The sequence below is a fragment of the Poecile atricapillus genome, chromosome 14, assembly GCF_030490865.1.
Source record: "Poecile atricapillus isolate bPoeAtr1 chromosome 14, bPoeAtr1.hap1, whole genome shotgun sequence".
In the NCBI taxonomy this organism is placed as follows: domain Eukaryota; kingdom Metazoa; phylum Chordata; class Aves; order Passeriformes; family Paridae; genus Poecile; species Poecile atricapillus.
In genome coordinates, this window is record NC_081262.1 from 14,059,049 (window position 1) to 14,076,080 (window position 17,032).

General features: G+C 48.4%; 4 protein-coding genes across 5 annotated transcripts; 2 read left to right on the forward strand and 2 right to left on the reverse strand.

The window, feature by feature from the left end:
* Nucleotides 1-15: 15 nt before the first annotated feature.
* Nucleotides 16-2,186, forward strand: BUD31 (BUD31 homolog). 2 transcript variants are annotated; one of them, XM_058849512.1, is made up of 5 exons: nt 16-155; nt 525-677; nt 1,134-1,256; nt 1,468-1,634; nt 1,921-2,186. In XM_058849512.1, exons 2-5 carry the CDS (start codon nt 584-586, stop codon nt 1,969-1,971), a joined length of 435 nt encoding a protein of 144 aa, XP_058705495.1. In that variant the 5' UTR covers nt 16-155; nt 525-583; the 3' UTR covers nt 1,972-2,186. The 2 variants fall into 2 exon arrangements, with proteins under 2 accessions (XP_058705495.1, XP_058705496.1); XM_058849513.1 differs by lacking the exon at nt 16-155 and adding an exon at nt 178-425.
* A 456-nt stretch (nt 2,187-2,642) lies between these two features.
* PTCD1 (pentatricopeptide repeat domain 1) lies at nt 2,643-7,153 on the reverse strand. The gene is made up of 8 exons (XM_058849572.1): nt 6,582-7,153; nt 5,920-6,060; nt 5,506-5,724; nt 5,078-5,179; nt 4,017-4,769; nt 3,667-3,783; nt 3,168-3,350; nt 2,643-2,959 (listed from the first exon to the last, which is right to left on the reverse strand). Exons 1-8 carry the CDS (start codon nt 7,038-7,040, stop codon nt 2,780-2,782), a joined length of 2,154 nt encoding a protein of 717 aa, XP_058705555.1. The 5' UTR covers nt 7,041-7,153; the 3' UTR covers nt 2,643-2,779.
* A 124-nt stretch (nt 7,154-7,277) lies between these two features.
* Nucleotides 7,278-14,160, forward strand: CPSF4 (cleavage and polyadenylation specific factor 4). Its single transcript, XM_058849575.1, has 8 exons — nt 7,278-7,595; nt 8,539-8,589; nt 9,070-9,222; nt 9,948-10,043; nt 10,193-10,286; nt 10,991-11,063; nt 11,614-11,706; nt 12,950-14,160. Exons 1-8 carry the CDS (start codon nt 7,493-7,495, stop codon nt 13,016-13,018), a joined length of 732 nt encoding a protein of 243 aa, XP_058705558.1. The 5' UTR covers nt 7,278-7,492; the 3' UTR covers nt 13,019-14,160.
* A 947-nt stretch (nt 14,161-15,107) lies between these two features.
* ATP5MF (ATP synthase membrane subunit f) lies at nt 15,108-16,762 on the reverse strand. The gene is made up of 4 exons (XM_058849576.1): nt 16,707-16,762; nt 16,510-16,617; nt 15,581-15,697; nt 15,108-15,252 (listed from the first exon to the last, which is right to left on the reverse strand). The coding sequence occupies exons 1-4, from the start codon at nt 16,720-16,722 to the stop codon at nt 15,224-15,226; spliced, it is 270 nt and encodes an 89-aa protein (XP_058705559.1). The 5' UTR covers nt 16,723-16,762; the 3' UTR covers nt 15,108-15,223.
* Nucleotides 16,763-17,032: the final 270 nt, after the last annotated feature.

A 17,032-nucleotide genomic window follows, 5' to 3' on the forward strand; every position in this document is an offset into this window, starting at 1 on the left:
CTCCCGGTGCCTTCTCGCCTCTCCCGGGGCGGCGGCGCGGGCGGCGGGGAGCGCTTTGCTCAGGCAGCGCGCAGGGCAGCCCGGGGGGCGGGGCCTCGGGCGGTGCGGCTGCGAGAGGACCCCGGGTGACGGCGGCGGCGCGACGGGAGCGAGGGGTGAGCGGGACCGGGACCGGGATCGGGATCGGGATCGGGATCGGAATCGGAATCGGAATCGGAATCGGGACCTGGAACTGCAGCCTCCCCTCACCCCGCCGGCGCCGGGTTCCGCTGTGGGGCTGTTGGGGCTGTCGGGGCCGGGCCGGGCGGCCTCTGTATCACCGGGCTCTGACCGGAATTGTCACCTCAGAGAAGGAGTGGCTTCCGCGCTTTGCTGAGGATTTATCGTGCAGCAGTCACAGAGCTTTCACCTCTTTCACGAGCTCCGTAAAGCTCATTGTTATCCTTGAAGTGGAAAACGGGAAGGGGGCACAGAATCCTTAGGAGAAATATATCTGACGGCTGTTTTCCTTTCGTTTTTCCCAGTGATCCTGAGGGAGTGTTGGTAGTTCCCTTTGCCTTTCGGCCCTTTCGTTCCCGAGGCAATGCCCAAAGTGAAGAGGAGCAGGAAGCCTCCCCCGGATGGCTGGGAGCTGATCGAGCCCACGCTGGACGAGCTGGATCAGAAGATGAGAGAAGGTGCGTGCGTGTTCTAAGAGATGGGACCCCAAAAGATGCTCACAAGACCTGCTTCATGAATACAGGTGGACCTTTTTGTGTCTGTGCCTCCAGTGGTGCTGCAGGTTGATCCTGAGCCATGCTGGTCCCTAATTTTGGGGTTCTGGAGCACAGAGCTTTGTTTACAGCTGGTTTGGGGATGAAGCTCATGGGTGTGTGGAGGAACTGGTAGTTCCTGTCCATGTCGTTGCTGTGGGCATGAAGTCACCCTTGATCCCAGTGTGGGTTATGTCATCCCCCTGCCATTGGTTTTGAATCCTAAAGGAGCTGTTCCAGGTCAGGTCCCTCTCATTTGTCTCCTCCCATTAATCTCAATCTTATCCCTGTTGTGTGAAAGTTATGAACATTCGTGGAACAGTGCATTGCAAAGTGCTTGAGGGAAGCACTTGGTCACTTGGTGTTTGTGTTCCCTCCCAGCGGAGACGGAGCCACATGAAGGGAAGAGGAAAGTGGAGTCCCTCTGGCCCATCTTCAGGATCCACCACCAGAAAACACGTTACATCTTTGATCTCTTCTACAAGAGGAAAGCAATCAGCAGAGGTGAGGAGGGCAGGGCTTTAGCTGGGGCAGGGGGAAACTGGAGTGAGTGAGGTGTTTACCCGTGGATGCCACTGAACTGGGAGCTGGTGGGATCAGGTTTCTGGGGAAGGAGGATGGAGAGAAGGCTTGGAAGCTGCCTGGCTTTAGCTGCTGGTTACTACAGCTGGTAGCCCCTGATAGTGAGACTGTGACAGTGTCTGCTCCTCCCCAGAGCTCTACGAGTACTGCATCAAGGAGGGCTATGCTGACAAAAACCTGATTGCCAAGTGGAAGAAGCAGGGCTATGAGAACCTCTGCTGCCTGCGCTGCATCCAGACTCGGGACACCAACTTTGGGACCAACTGCATCTGCAGGGTCCCCAAAAGCAAGCTGGAAGTGGTGAGTGTCCAGCTTGTTCCTCTGCTCTGCAATAGCTATTCTGACTTCTCCCAGCTCAGCAGTGTTGTTCTTCCTGCTAAAATCCTCAGCCTTTGCTGGTAGAATTGGTGTCCAGTTGGTGCTAAAGTTACTGTCAGCTTTGACATTCATTTAAGGTTGTTAAAAGTATAGGAAATAACAGCAAACTGTGGAAACCCTTCCCACTCAGAGCCATTCCCTGCCTCGAGGTCTGAGCCTGCTGCTCTGGCTGTGCCTTGGCTGTAACACCCTGATGTTTGTTTTTCAGGGCAGAATCATTGAGTGCACTCACTGTGGATGCAGAGGCTGCTCTGGGTGAAGCCTTTTGCCATCAAACTTGTTTTTTGAACTCTGAGGGACATCGTCCTCCTCCTCAATGGACTAAGAGTGCAATTACAGCTGCTTTCTGTGATGGGATATTTCTGTATAATAAAGCAGCAGCATGATCACCTGGATTGTGCATAAATGGGGGGGTACTTTTGAGTAGGGTTTTGTGTAGCCATTTATTTTAAAATAAAGCTTGCCTTCCTGAGAGTGGTGTGATCTGCTGGTGAAACATTCCTGTGCCACTCTTCTCCTGTTGGATGTGTTCTGGGTGCTTGAACATTGTTGTGTACGTTGTGAGCTGCTCTGGGTTTCTTTCCTCAACTAAATCCATTTAAAAGGCTGTGTAGAAAGGAAACATAATTCCCAAATGTTCAATCTGAGGTCTTCCCTGACCACGTGCAAATGGAAGCTGCATTTCACTGGAATTCTCTGCTGAGGTTTGTAACCTGGAATTAATGCAGATCCCTTCAGGAATGCCAGCAGTCTAGAGACTTAGAGGTCACATGTGAAGTGACAGGACACAGACAAAACCAGCACTGAGCTAAACCCCTGTTAAATCTGATTTTACTTCTTCCTTCCTACCCTTCCAAACAGGGTTTGCTAAACTACAGCCCATCTAATCCTCAGCAGTTGAAGGAAATTCACTGAGAATGTATTTGCTCCTCCTTAAAACAAAAGGAAATATTTTATTATGTAACTATTGCAAGAACTGGGGGTTGGGATACAGAAAGCAGCTTTGCTACAAGCCAGTTTAAAGAAGCAAGTCATGCCTCTTCCTTGTGCTGGAAGAACTTGAAGCTTCAGCATCCTGCTTCCTTTTCCTGCACAGCCTCTGCCTTGTTGTCCTGCCCCCCAGGCTTTGCTGTCCTGTACTTGGCCCAGGGGTGGGGGGTCTCCTCTCCAGCCATAACTTTTAACCACCGGTAGTAGTAGCCACGAAAACCATCAATCTTCTCTAGGTAGGGGTTTTTGTACTTATACTGCAAAGAGAAATCCAACAAGTTTCTATTAGATGAGAGCTCACTTCAGCATCAGCCTGCAGGAGCTACTGAAGAAACAGCGATCAAGTATCATCAGCCAGACCAGACAAAGACACTCGGGCAGACATTAATCATCATATTTACGATTCCCCTCCCTTGTTGGTGTCCTTTGTGATGCCTTCACAGCCTGACAGTCCTGGCTCCTTACCCTGTCAAATTTGGGAGGGTACCGTGCTGCAAACTCCAGCTGCCGGATGATCACTTCATTGGGAGGCACCTGGTTATTCCTCATGTCCCGCAGGATCTCCGTGAGGTAACTGTAATCCAGCTGCCTCACAGCAGCAGCAATCAGGGTGCTGTAGATGTACTTGTTGGGAGTTACTCCAGACCTCTGGAAAGAACAAATGCTACAGTTAAACAAGTTTATCTGCTGGCTAGTGCAGGATTTGCAGAAGGAAAAGGCAGAGGCACTTTTTACACAAGGAGCACAGCTCTCATCGCAGGACCTGTGAAGCAGCTTGTGCAGAGCCAGTACAGGTGCAGGACAGACCACCTGAGCTCCAGCTACTCTGGAGCTGCATGTTTTTGAGAAGAGAACAAAACCACTCTCACAAAAACCTCAGCAGGTCTTTTAAAAGCATTAACACTTCACTTTGCCTTTTCCTGCAGCTCAGACCCCAAGCAGCAGTGGATTTGTCTTTGATTACCTTCAAATCCAAGAGCAGCTGCAGTCCATCCTGCTGTTTGTGACAGGCAATTGCTAAGTTACAAAATGTCTGGAGGTTAGGTGACAGTCCCCTCTTCACCAGAGCTGGCAGCACGCTCTGCAAGACACAAGTGTTGGCATCACTTCCCAAAAATTCTTACTGTAGCTTTCCAGACAGGGAGCTGGATGTGCTAGAACAGAATCCATAAACAGAAATTAACCCAAGCACCACCTTGTGGAAAACGGTGTGAGATCCCAGTTTCTACTGTGGACAGAGAAATGGGTCTCAGCAAAAGAGAGGCCTGAGACAAGGAGGTGGTGATGGGGCTGGTTCTGAGGTTTTTCTCTCACCTTTGCTCCTTCCAGGTCACCCTGCTTACTTCTCTTCCTCATTAAAGCATTAAAGAAGGTCACATCTACTTTTACTTTATGATCATCCAGCAGTGCCAGCAAAGAGGACTCTGAGGGGCTTTGGGGCTCTACCAGTTCAGCCAGTAACGTGAACGTTTTAATGTTGGGCTCTGCATTGTCCTCTTTCATTTTGTTCAAGAATCCCTCTACATCCCCCATCAGAGCCAGTCTATGGGATGGTGTGGCCACTGTCCCCAGGGAAACCACGGCTGTGTCAGCCATCCTGGAATCCAACAAGTTGGGCAGGTTGCAGAAAGGCAGCTTCTGGCTTGGCTGTGGCTGTTCCTGTTCCATCTCACTCTGGGCTCTCCTCATCAACGCTCCAGCCCTGCTTTGAGTGATGCTGGGGCTGTCAGGAGCAGCTGATTTTGCTTCAGCCTGAGGCACATCTTTATTTTGTTGCTGGATCTGTTCCTCAGGCTGCACCAAACTCTCCTGAAATAATTGCTTTTCCATAGCTTCCACATCCAGCTGGACAGCAGCACTCTCTGATCCCTTCTTCCTCCGATTTTTCACCTTTTCCTTCTGCCTGCCAGGTGGCAGCTTCAGCTGAGGTGAGTTCTCAGGGGGACTGAGCAGGAGTTTAGAAGCCAGAGCGGGATTGCCAATCCCACAGTCTCTGGCCGCGCGCAGCATCAGGTTGTAGATGTGGCTGTCGGCCTTTATTCCCAGCTTATTCATTTGTTGCCAAACCTGAAGAGGAGAAGATGGATATTAAATAGCAGGAGCATCTCTAGCAGCCTGTAAGTACATCTGTTAATGGGATCTGTGTGAGAAGGAATGAATTTACAGCATGCAAGGACAGTGACCTTGAGCTGGAGAGCCCTGTGAGATGATCCAGGGTTATTTACCAGCATAAGAGATGTCCTGAGCAAAGTCTAGTTTTCAGAACTTGTGCTTGGAGGAGCTAAACTCCTCCCATTTCACTGTTTTCCATGTGTTCAGGTGATGAGTTACAACACAGCAGCACTTTCCCCCCCTCCCAGAACATGAGAACAAACCTGCAAGGCAAATCGGAAGCCGTTTTCACTGTCCTTTATGCAGCTCATGAGAAGGAAGCTGAAGGTCTCAGCTGTGGGGACATGGCCCTTCTGCACAATTTCCTGAAAAGAGTGGAGAGCATGAAACCTTCTGGTTATCCTGTGTGGCAAAGCTCAAATACCACTGCCACCTCCTGGAGATAGATGTAACAGGTTTTGGACACACCCAGCCAGTTTTAAAGCCAAAGCTGCCTCCTTTTAGGTAATTAAGCTTAGAGTTTGGTAGGTACAATTTCACTCTATGACAATAAGGATCAATGAAACAGAACCACAGGATCTGTAATTATCTCTGCTGGAAATGCAATTAAAACCCGATGCAACGTGACAACTTCCAGGAGCTTTAACCACAGCACAGAATAGGTTTAACAGGAGAAAAGTAACCTATTTACCTTGAGTACATCCAAGCACATCCTGAGGTCTGAGCAGAGGGCACAGACCTTCAGCAGGGCGTGGTAGGTGATGAGGTTCAGCTCCTCGTTCTTGCTCTGCAGCTGCTCCCGCAGTTTCAGGGCACTCTGCAGCCCCGAGTCCTTCCAAGGAGACTCAGCACAGGCGTTGAACAGGGCTGTGTAAGTGGCCTCAGTGGGGATTAACCCTCGTTTTTTCATCTAAAGGAAGAGAAGAAGGATTTGAACTGGCCTTTTTGCAAAAGGACAGCTTGAATTTTTTAACTTGTTTTTAAGAGTTTCAGGCTAAGAAGGTGCCAACACTAAGGCAGAGGCAGTTTGGAGACAAAGTAATATGACTGAATACTTGAAATGCTTTTAGCTTATAAAATGCTTAGAGGGTGAAGTTAAACCTACATCATTGTAGAGCCTGAATGCCTTTTTCATGTAGCCAACCCTGCCACAGCCGCCAATGAGAACAGTGTAATTGCCTTCTTCTGGCTGGACACGCTCCTCCTTCAGCATCTGCACTTCAAAGAGCTCCAGAGCCTCTGCCAGCTACAAGGATGAGAAAAATCCATCATGAGGCAGCAAGAGAATCAACTACAATGGATATTAATATATGCAGCTGTGAGCAGATTGTAGTGTGAGTCCTACAAAGTGGGACTTTTTTAATCATAAGAAGTCTGGAGAGGGTCCTTGGATGAGGGCATGTGGCAACAGGACGGGGGGATGGCTTTAAGCTGACAGAGGGGAGGTTTAGGTTAGATATTGGAACGAAATCCTTTACTGTGAGGGAAGTGAGGCATTAGCACAGGTTGTCCAGAAAAACTGTGGCTGCCACTGGATCCCTGGAAGTGTCCAAGGCCAGGCTGGACAAGGCTTGGAGCAACCTGGGATGGTGGAAGGTGTCCCTGCCCATGGCAGGGGGTGGAAGTGGATGAACTTTAAGGTCTCTTCCAAACCAAACTGCTCTAGTACAATTCTACAAGAAATTTTTATTTTACTTCTTTCTGTAAAGGTCAGATCTGCATCTTTCATTAGTGCTATTAAAATCAAGAAAAGAGCTGGGCTCAAACCTTGTTCTCTTTGATGAGGGCCTTGCAACGTAGGAAGTACCAGTATGGAGTGTTCTTAGGGCCCTGTCGAGGTTTTCTTTCTGGTTCTTCTCCTTCTTCTTGAAGCTTTAAATCCCGAAAGCGCGCTGTGGTTTTGTGGTAATATTTTCTAGAGGAAAATTTATCAGTCAGCGTCCCGAACTCCACACCTTCATCATCATCATCATCATCACCCTTCTGCTCCTCAGTATTTCCAGCAGAGCTGCCAGCACTGATCTCTCTCGGGTCGCTGCCGGGCAGTTTGCAGGAGGCCCGGGAGGAGCTGCACGTTCTCCAGCCCGGCAGCGGGCCCTGGCCTGGGGGCCGGGACAGCAACGGCACCTGCTCGGATCCAACCCCGGGGGCTGCGCACCGCTCCCGCAGCAAAGCGGGAAAGGCGTGGCGGCACCAGCGGGGGACGAGGAGCCGCAGGGAGCCCATGATATGCTCACTGTCCCCGGAAGGGAACGGGTGCGGAGCGGGACCGGGAGTGGGAGCAGAACCCGGACCGGCCCAGCGCTCGCACCGTTCCCCCTCACCCCGCCCCTGACCCAGCGGCGCCTGCGCGCACGGAAGGGGCGTGTCCTCGGCGGTCTCTGATTGGCGGATGAGCGCGCGCTGCCCGCCGGGCGGCGGAGCCCCGGGCGCTGATTGGCCGGAGCGCGCGCGCTGCCCGCCGGGCGGCCGTGCCCGCCGTGGGTCCCGTCATTCCGCGGGCGGGCGGCGCGGGGCGGCCACGGGGCTGCCGCCGCCGCCTCCCCTCACTGCAGGCGCTGCCGGCGCGGAGCGGAGCGGGCCGGGCCGGGCCCGCTCGGGCCCGCCCGCCCGCCGCCACCAACACCGCCACCATTCCGCCCCTACCTTCCCGTTGTCGGCGGCCCCCAGCTGCCACCATGCAAGAGCTCATCGCCAGCGTGGACCACATCACGTTCGACCTGGAGCTGGCCGTGGAGCAGCAGCTGGGGGCACAGCCGCTTCCCTTCCCTGGCATGGACAGTGCGTGTGGGCTCTCCTCCGCGGGGTGCTCGGGCCGGGGCTGGGCCTCTGGGGCTGGGGCCCTGGGGCCGAGGAGGTTGGGCTGGGCAGGGTTCGGGTGCTCGGAAGTTTTCCAGAGATCTGTGCGTCTTCCTTAGGTCTTATCCATAGATCCACCCAACTTCCGCTTTCCCCGTGAGGTTTCTGTCATAACCCAGATGTTTTTCTTTTCTATTTAATGAAATCCGTAGTTAGTGCTAGCCAAGCTGGAAAATTAAAGTTGAGATGTTACCGTGAATAAACATCACTCTCCTGCAAAGTACTTTATATTTCCTTTTTAATTCCCGTTTGGCAGATGAGGTGTTTTGATGGGAAGAGTCATCATCTTTAGGTATATCCATGGCTGACTTTCCAAATCTTTTCCTTCAGTCTGACACAAACTCAGGAGACTCATAGTTTGCTGACTTTTTGTGGCTGGGCTACTAAACTTGTGTTTAGCTCCCTTGAATGTTCTCTTCATCAGGATCAGCAAGGGATAACATGCTAATAGTTGTTTCAGGTAGTACAGGTAAAGAAATATAAGACTTAATGCTGTGATTGCAAATTCAGGGTTCAGGAATTGTACTTCGATGATCCCTGTGGGTCCCATCCAACTCAGGATATTTTGTGATATGACTGACTTAACATCAGAGGAAGACCCAGTCAAGAACTTAAATAGCTGAAAAGCAAAACAAGCACCTCCAAATCTCAGCAAATTCCCCTTGGTGTCCCTCAAGAAGAAAACAGATGTTTTTGAGCACCAGGTTTTAACAAGAAACTTCTGCAGGAAAGTAAATTCCCCAAGCCAAAATACTGCTTTCCTCTTGATGCTGGAGATTAGATTTTCTTTCTAGGGTAGGAGATATTGTAAAAGTTGCCATGAAACTTTGTTAACATAAATAATGTTTCCTTATTCTCTTCACAGAATCAGGCGCAGCTGTCTGTGAGTTTTTTTTAAAGGCGGCATGTGGAAAAGGCAAGTTGTGGAATACTGGAAAAGGCATTTATTCTCACAGGATGGGGGTGAAAACAGATTTTCCAGCACTGTTTATAGTGTTCTTGTTTTGTAAAGCTGAGGGGATAACCTAGATAGAGGAGAAAACTAAAGGATGTTGGAGTATCTGGAGCAATTGGGAAATAATGTTTTTTAAGGGAGGTGGGAAGTAAACAAGTAAAGCTGCTGTTAAAAGAAGGTTTGAACTCAACACAAGCAGACTTTGCTGTGGATCTGCTTCTTGGTTGCTGTGGTTTGTAGTTGCCAGGATTAAGAGCTGGAGACTTTGTTGTGAAGCTCATTAGAGGGTATCACAAGACTATTTTGGAACTCCCTGTTTTGCTGTTAACCACTTAATGCTGATGTCTTCTGAAACCCCTCTTGTAGAGGGGTTTCTGTTGCCCTGTGTGACATATTTTAATTGTTCTTTTTTCCCTTCTTGCCCCACCCATCCTTCCACAGGAGGCATGTGCCCCTTCCGACACATCAGTGGGGAAAAGACAGTTGTTTGTAAACACTGGCTACGAGGACTGTGCAAAAAGGGAGACCAGTGCGAGTTCCTGCACGAGTATGACATGACCAAGATGCCTGAGTGTTACTTCTACTCCAAATTTGGTAATTAGCTTCTTCTTAGCTTTGTTAGCAGGTGTGGGAGTCTGAAGAAGATCCCTCCTCAGACATTCTTCTGTGTCTGATGTTAGATTGACATTTTTCCAGATCTGCTTCACCTTATTATCCACATAAATTTGTGATGTATCGTGGATATCTTCAGTTGACTGCTTGTCCCTTGCAAGAAGAGGGGGGAAACCTCTGATTTTCACTGTTTTTTTTTTACCTTAAGTTCATTTTTTTTGATTATGAGATGAGTAGGCTGAGCAGATGGTCTTTGCATGATTTTGGGGAGCTGATGAGCAGCAGAGGGCATGGGGATGCAAAACTTTTGTGCACTTGCTTTCCAGTTCTGGAGATCTGGACATAATGAGGCAACTTGGTGCCAGAAACTTACATCTTATAGGTTTCCTTCTACTGAGGTTAGTGTGCAACTTGTAGTTTCTCCATGCTTCTGGTGCACTAAATGTTTGGGTTCTTTTACCATGACTGCTCTTTCAAATTTAGTTCCCCCATTGTTTTTAAAATCATAAATAATCCAGTCTGGTAGAACTTGGCTCACCAGGGGTGAATCCTTGGAGCTCTTCATGGAGGTTAAGGCAGGCAGTGCCTGAGTATACAAATGTTTGTAACAGCTCTGTGGGAGCTACATGATCCAGGTGGTGTTTTGAGAGTAATTTTGATCTCAATCCCACACAATTGACTAAGAAGTGTGTTTGCTTTTGATGCAGGGGAATGCAGTAACAAGGAATGTCCATTCTTGCACATTGACCCGGAGTCGAAGATCAAAGACTGTCCCTGGTATGACAGAGGCTTCTGTAAACACGGTAAGTGCCTCCCACAGTTGCTGTTTCTGTGGCTGGAGATCAAGGGTGGAGTGTTGCTGCTCCATCTTTGCATGATCTGCTGGTGGATATGCTGGGATCTGCTGGGATGTGGATGTATGGGATGTGAACTGCTGAGCTTTGTGTTGCAGGTCCCCTCTGCAGACATCGGCACACTCGGAGAGTCATTTGTGTGAATTACCTGGTAGGATTCTGTCCAGAGGGACCTGCCTGTAAATTCATGCAGTGAGTATGCTCCAGGCCTGTCCTGTAGCCTTGTGTTTCCCTTGTGGTCTGGTCATGTCAAATGAGGGTGCTCCCGTGCTTCCCAATGGTTTGGAGATTTGCCAATGTTTAGTTGGGCCAAATTTTTACGGATTTGAGGACTGAGAAAGTATTTACAAGAGCATGTAGTGACAGGACAAGGGGACATGGTTTCAAACTGAAAGTGAGTAGGTTCAGATTAGGTATTAGATAAAAATTCTTCCCTGTGAGGATGGGGAGGCCCTGGCACAGGTTGCCCAGAGAAGCTGTGGCTGCCCCATCCCTGAGAGTGTCCAAGGTCAGGTTAGATGGATCCTGGAGCAACCTGGGATAGTGCTCACTGTTCCTGCCTGTGGCAGGGGGGTTGGAACTGTATGAGCTTTGAGATGCCTTCCAACCCAAACCAATCTATGAGATGGGGCAGGGCTTCTCCCGGGGGTTCCCAGTAAGATTGGCATGGTGATTAAGTGCCATCAGAGCAGTGGAATCACATGGATTTATATTCCAGAAGGCACAGGGATATGCTACACATAAGTAAAGAGAAGTGGGGAGGGGGAGGTCTGTTTCCTGTGATTTCCAGATTTAACTAGCTGAATGTTTTGTTGTTTGGAGTTACTTGACTGAGCTGATGATAAAATGTTGGCATATGATTTGAGAATCAATTTTCTTGTTTCCATCTAAACCAGCCCTCGGTTTGAACTGCCAATGGGAACCACAGAGCAACCACCACTGCCTCAGCCAACACAAACACAGCAAAAGGTACCCAGATCCCCTGCCTCCCCACACAGCCACCCTCAAACCTCTCCCACAGTGCTTTAAAATAGAATAGGTTGTCAGGTGGTCAAAACTGGGCACCCAGGCTCTTGGGTCTGGAAGGGAGAATTACACAGTGAGCAACCCTGAGTGCCTTTATAGTGATGAAACCCCACAATTGTTCCAGCTTCACATTGAGATCATGTCACAGAACACTCCCACGCTACACAGAAGCACATCATATGTGGTTGTGCAGCAGTCTGCCAGGTTTTGTAATCAGGGTGACATCCCTCCATGATGGCAATGATATTTTAGCAGCCTAAACCTACTCTCCAAATCTGCTTTCCAGAGAAAAACAGGATCACTGGGCTTCGTAAGGCTCAGTGCTTGATTTCTTCTCTCTGGTGCTCCAGCTGGCAGAGCACCCACACACAGATTTGGAGGAAAATTGATCATTTGACATATGGGGTGCTCTTTTCCCTTAACAAAACAACAAGCACAAAGATCTTTATCCTGGATGCATTTAACGAGTCAGAACTCTTCTCCTACCCAACAGAGGACACCCCAAGTCATTGGAGTCATGCAATCTCAAAATAACAACAGTGGGAACAGAGGACCCCGGCCGTTGGAGCAGGTCACCTGCTACAAGGTAATGCAGAGGGGAGGGCTGAAGAGGGAAAGCAAAAGACTTTTTCACACTGTTAAAAGGTTCATGAATTCTGAGCTCTGCTCGGTAGACATTGTGTGGTGCCTGGATACAGCTGTGGGAATTGGCCTTGAGTTCTGAGGTCACTGCCTTGCCAGTCCTGGACATGCTATGACAATGACAAATTCTGTAGGACTTTGTTGTCTGCTAATAAACAGGAAAACGCTGCCCCAAAGACTGAAAGGAGACTGCCAAGCTGCACATTTCAAAATAAGAGTTAATAATAATTTTTTGTTTCATAAGCTGATTTGCTTACACTGGTGGGTGTAGATTCTCTTCTCCTGTTTCCTGGAAGGTCACTGAAAGTAATAGAAAACAGGTTTGCAAAGCCTGCTCAGTATTTGAGCTGTAAATGCACCCTGTGGTGTCAAACCAAGGAATGAGTTGTTCACCTTGGTTGCTCATTGAGGAGCACCAGGAAAATATGGACACAATCAAGTTTTGATCTCCTTATTTTTCCACAAAAGCCCCAGTCACTACAGTCACTAGAAAAGGACAAAGAATTTTCCTGTTCCTTTAGCCCTGACAGTTACATTCACATTTTACATGTCAACTCTGAGCCTTAGGTGCTTGTTTGGGTAAGAATCACCCAAATTTATATATTAAAATATATAAAATATATATTTAGATATATAACATACAAAATATGTATTTAGATATTATAGCTGAATCCATTTCACTGAAAACCTTTAATAGCTGCCTATTTTATCTGCAAGTAAATTACAGATCTGGAGAAGGCTGTTGCACAAGATACTGGCATTCCTCTGTTTATGAGTAGCTTTAAATGCAAAGTCATGAATCTGTGACTTTCTCAAGTTCAGAGGTGCTTTTCTCTGGCTATTCATGAAGATCAGGAGAGTCTCCATGGATATGGTGCATATCACACGGAGTAGTCTGAGAAGCCTGAAATGTTGAAATCCTCCTTGTGTGCTGAGGGTTCTCTCCTTTGAAATGCCTTAGAATAACATGGCATCAGGTTACTCCCAGCATAGAAGCAGCTTTTGCTCCAAGGAATGGTAACAGCCCATAAATCCTGTCCCTCCTGACACCCTGTTTCACTTCACCTGCTAAATGCTGCATGTGTGGAAAAGCTTCCAAATGGCAGCAGTTGCTGGGTGCCTTAATAAAGGCAGCTAGGAGGAAAAAGCTGGAACTCTGCAATTCCTGTCTCTTCTCTCTCTTTCAGTGTGGTGAAAAAGGTCATTATGCCAACAGATGCACCAAAGGACACCTGGCCTTTCTCAGTGGACAGTGAAGGAGCAGCAGGAAGGTGCAAGGGAGCTGTTACCACTGAGGAAAGGTTTCTGCCTAGCACAATGTCTGGAGCTATTAATCAGGTTGTTTTTTTAATGCCATTACTGAAAGAACTGGTCAGAGGCTGGCTGCTGCTGAAGCAACGTTTTTGTAATTGTCCCCAACTTTTTTAAGTTTTAACCTTTTTAAAATCAATTTTGGCCTCCGCCTGTGTTCATTGAGCCCTTATGAAAGGTAGATCTTAAAGCCAGTAGATAAACCAAGCCCTTACTGGTGCAGCACTCCACAAAAATACACCTTAGGCCAGTGTTTCTTTAAAGTATTTTCCTTCTGCCATTTCTCTTTGGAGAATCTGCAGCCTTTCAGCCCTCCCTGTGGAAACAGGAAGACTGACTGGGAAAACTTAACACTTGCAATGCCTTCTCCTCAGTGAGGAAGCAGGGATTCTGCTGTCCTGTAGCCCTCCAAAAGCAAAGTCCTGTTTCCAGGTCAGCCTGGTGAGCTTGTCCTGGTGGCTGACAAAATCCCTCACGTACATCAGGCAGTAAAACCCGTGTCCACTTGCTTTGTTTCTGTGCTTCTTGTGGAACTGAAGGTTAGAAATCAATCTTCTGTGACAGAACTGACCGGGGGGGAGAATAAATTGGCATCTCTCTGGTTAGCCAGACAATAAGGAACAATGATTATAGGAAAGCTGCATCTGTGCTCAGTTCCCACTTGCAGAAAGGAGGGGAATGAGCATGGCTTGGAGTAGGAATAGAACCTTGTCTCAGCCCCCATCTTCCAGCTCAACTGAGCAGGTATTCCCACACTCTAGAGACCAGGAAGTGGAGCTGTATGTTCTTATGGAACACTGCTTTTAAAGTGTTAGTAGAGATTCCTTCTGAGAACATTTTTCTTTCAACCCAAACCCCATTTATTTTGAGATGACTATTTCAAAAGGGCCAATGACAAAATACGAATTAAAAGAAAAAAATTACCCACAATGTGAGCCTTATTGATTCTACCCCATCTCTTCATTTGCTGCCTGCCTTTATACTTTGTTTTTATTGAAATGTACTGATGGCAAAAGCTGGCTGTGAATTTATTTTTCTTTAAGAACAAGGTAAATGTGGCTGGATTAAGAGAAGTGACCAGAGCCTGTGTTGGTGTCAATGACTGCAGTTATTTCACTGTGGAAATTCCAAGTCTGAAGTCACAGACCATCAGACACTTTTCATAATACTCTGTGCCCCCCTCAGACTGAGCTGTGTGATCTGTTTGTAACTGGGCATGTGGAAAGGGAACTAAAACACTCGAGTGTTTGATCACCTTCCCCATCAAGTTAAGGAGTTTTTGGGTTTCAGTACCAGTTTTCCAGCACTGAAAGCCTTCCTGGAACCACGAAAGCTCTTGGGAGATTCTTCATGTGCCTCAAGAAGTGGTTTTCACTCTCCCTGCTGTTCAGACAAGGATGGTTCAGGTGGGCAGCACTGCCCAGCTCCGGGTACGGTGGGACTGTGGGGCATGAGGAAGCTCAGAGCTGGGTCCAAACCCACAGATGCTCCTTTAAGCTACATCTAAGTCTAGAAGGAAAGCTTTCCTTTTCTTTATTTCAATGGATTAAAAGTCTGAAGCTTATTCCCACTCAGAATGTCCTCCCAGCTTTGGCAGTGAAAGGAGGTAGAGCTCTGATGGAAATTTTGGGTTATCTTGAGGCAGTGACAAGAGAGTTGCAGACCTGTCTCATCTCAGACAGTGCTCTGCAGTGATGGGAAACTGCCCAAACCACCTCCAGTCCCTGGTGACAGCCTGACTGAGAACCAGAAACACCAACAGGGTACACAAAGCTCAGATATTCTTTCAAATCAAAACACATCCTCTCAGCCCTTTGTCCAGCCTGTCCATAATGGCCAGGAAGCAGCAATTTTTAATTGCTACCGTTTTTATCAAAGGAATCAGTTGCCAACAGTTCCCCCAGTTCATGATACAACCTGAGGAGCAGCTGCTTTCCCTCTGAGCTTACCCTAAGCGGTGAAACTCTCAGAAGACAAATTTATTTGCACAGTACAATTAACAACTCAATTAGGAGAGTGTCAGCTCAAGAAATGTAAAGTGTATGCACTTTATTATTGGTCACAAGAGTACAGATTGAATAGCCGTAGTTCTAATGTGTCCTGTCAGGGTAGCTGTGCCAGGAGCTGCACCTTCACCTTCTGATGGTGTCTCAGTGGTACTTCCTCCTGCGGTCGTGCTCTGCAGCAAAGCACAGCAAATTAATTCTGCTGAACTCCCAAGAAAAAAATCAACCCACCACACCTGAAATTACAGGCAAGAAAGCACTCTGAAAAACCCCAGAGCATGTATTTTCTAGGTGCTGGCAGGTCAGCCAGGCACCAAAGTCTAAACTTTCTTCATTGCCAAGAAAATAGTCAGTAAGCATTCAAGTTTTCTACGGCTAAGAGAAGTTTGTTTGCCAGCAGTCTTTCATTTTATTTCTAAAAGCAGCAGCAGGTAATAGTTTTTATTCCCCAGGCTACCTTCCAAGCTCCCCTGCACACACTCAGCCATGGTTTTTACTTACTCACGTGACTGTAGCTCCACATGTAGCTGAGGACAATGTACCCAGCCAGCACCATGGAGATACCCCCAAGGCCCCCCTTCCTCACGTTGATGTATTTGTTGTAGTATCTGTCATAACCTGTGGGAGAGGAAAATTTTTCAGAGCCACCAGATGAGTTTTCTGTTACCCTGTGAGAGAAAGAAGCAGCCTGGATTCACAAAACTTCAGGAAATTGGTTCTAATGAAACATCTGAAGGTCTCAGAAGCAAGTCTGAGTGGAGGCAACCTCTGTGCTAGTTGAGCAAGGTGATCCTAACTTGATAGACCTCAACCTTAAAAAAACAACAAAAGGGAAAAAAACCCATTTTTCATTTTTTCCTAAATATTATTGTGACTTTCATGAGCTCAAGCTGCTTTGCAATTATCTGACTCTTCCATGCATTATATACGTGCACACGTGTTATCAAAGGCAGACTCCTGCATTTGACATTTTGTGTTTAAAGCCACCTGAATGACATTTGTACCTACAGCAAATGACATTGGTGTGAAGTGATCCATAAGAGCTCTGTCTTCTCTTTTACAATCTGTATGGATCAACTGCTTTTTAATAATTTTTTTACTTGTGATGTGAAACTCCCAAGATTTTCAGCCAACGGGTTCAGGAGTAAGGGTACCCCATTTTCCCTTTATACAAGAAGTAATACTGAAAGCAAAGATCCGAAACAGCCACACGAGAAATAAATTTACATTTGAAAAAACGAGATGTTACAGGAGAAACTACTCTGGGAAGGCAAAACTCGCCATGGAGCAGCCCCTGCGCTGCCAGACGCCCCCCCACCCCCAGGCAATCAACTCCGGCAGGCAGATTCTCGTGTGCTACTCGTCCTGGCTCCGGCAGGAGAAGGATTCGGGCACCCGCACCCTCCGGGCCTGCCCCGCAGCCCCCTCACCTCTTCGCATGGCCCCCAAGATGCCGCCGGGGGTGAAGTCCCTCATGGCCAGCCAGGTGCCCAGCTGGCCCAGCTTCACGTCCATCAGCTTCGTGTCCTTGAGGAGAACTGCGGCAGGGAGAGGGAGAGAGCCCGGTCAGCGCGGGGCTGAGGAAGGGAGGGGGGCACCGCGGTCACCTTGATCCCCCAGCACTCACCCGGCGGCTGCGCCATCTTGATGTGCCCGGAAGGGACCGCGCGCGGGGGCTCACGGGAGGAGGGAAGGGCGGGAACACGGACTGAGGGCGGGTCGGGGCCGGCGCCATGTTGGGTGTGTCACAGCGCCATGTTGGGTGTGTCACAGCGCCATGTTGGGCGTGTCACGGCCCCTTCAGGAGGGACCATGGCGGTCCCGGTGAGCCCGTCCAGCCTGTCCTAGGGACAGGACAAGGAGTAATGGGTACTAATTGGAAGTGGGAGAAATTTTGATTAGATATACAGAAAGAATTATTCCCTGTGAGGGTAGTGAGACCCTGGCACAGGT

Excerpts from the sequence above, each read along its gene's own strand:
- CPSF4 (XM_058849575.1), top strand. The coding sequence starts at position 7,493 with ATGCAAGAGCTCATCGCCAGCGTGGACCACATCACGTTCGACCTGGAG. Across the intron at positions 8,590-9,069 it reads AAAGGCGGCATGTGGAAAAG|GAGGCATGTGCCCCTTCCGA; the intron begins GCAAGTTGTGGA and ends ATCCTTCCACAG. Across the intron at positions 10,287-10,990 it reads CCTGCCTGTAAATTCATGCA|CCCTCGGTTTGAACTGCCAA; the intron begins GTGAGTATGCTC and ends CATCTAAACCAG.
- BUD31 (XM_058849512.1), top strand. The coding sequence starts at position 584 with ATGCCCAAAGTGAAGAGGAGCAGGAAGCCTCCCCCGGATGGCTGGGAG. Across the intron at positions 1,257-1,467 it reads GAGGAAAGCAATCAGCAGAG|AGCTCTACGAGTACTGCATC; the intron begins GTGAGGAGGGCA and ends GCTCCTCCCCAG. Across the intron at positions 1,635-1,920 it reads CCAAAAGCAAGCTGGAAGTG|GGCAGAATCATTGAGTGCAC; the intron begins GTGAGTGTCCAG and ends TTTGTTTTTCAG.
- ATP5MF (XM_058849576.1), bottom strand. Across the intron at positions 15,698-16,509 it reads CTTGGGGGCCATGCGAAGAG|GTTATGACAGATACTACAAC; the intron begins GTGAGGGGGCTG and ends CCTCTCCCACAG. Across the intron at positions 15,253-15,580 it reads GTGGAGCTACAGTCACGTGA|AGCACGACCGCAGGAGGAAG; the intron begins GTAAGTAAAAAC and ends GCTTTGCTGCAG.
- PTCD1 (XM_058849572.1), bottom strand. The coding sequence starts at position 7,040 with ATGGGCTCCCTGCGGCTCCTCGTCCCCCGCTGGTGCCGCCACGCCTTT. Across the intron at positions 5,725-5,919 it reads CATTCAGGCTCTACAATGAT|ATGAAAAAACGAGGGTTAAT; the intron begins GTAGGTTTAACT and ends CTCTTCCTTTAG. Across the intron at positions 3,351-3,666 it reads AGCTGCTCTTGGATTTGAAG|AGGTCTGGAGTAACTCCCAA; the intron begins GTAATCAAAGAC and ends TGTTCTTTCCAG.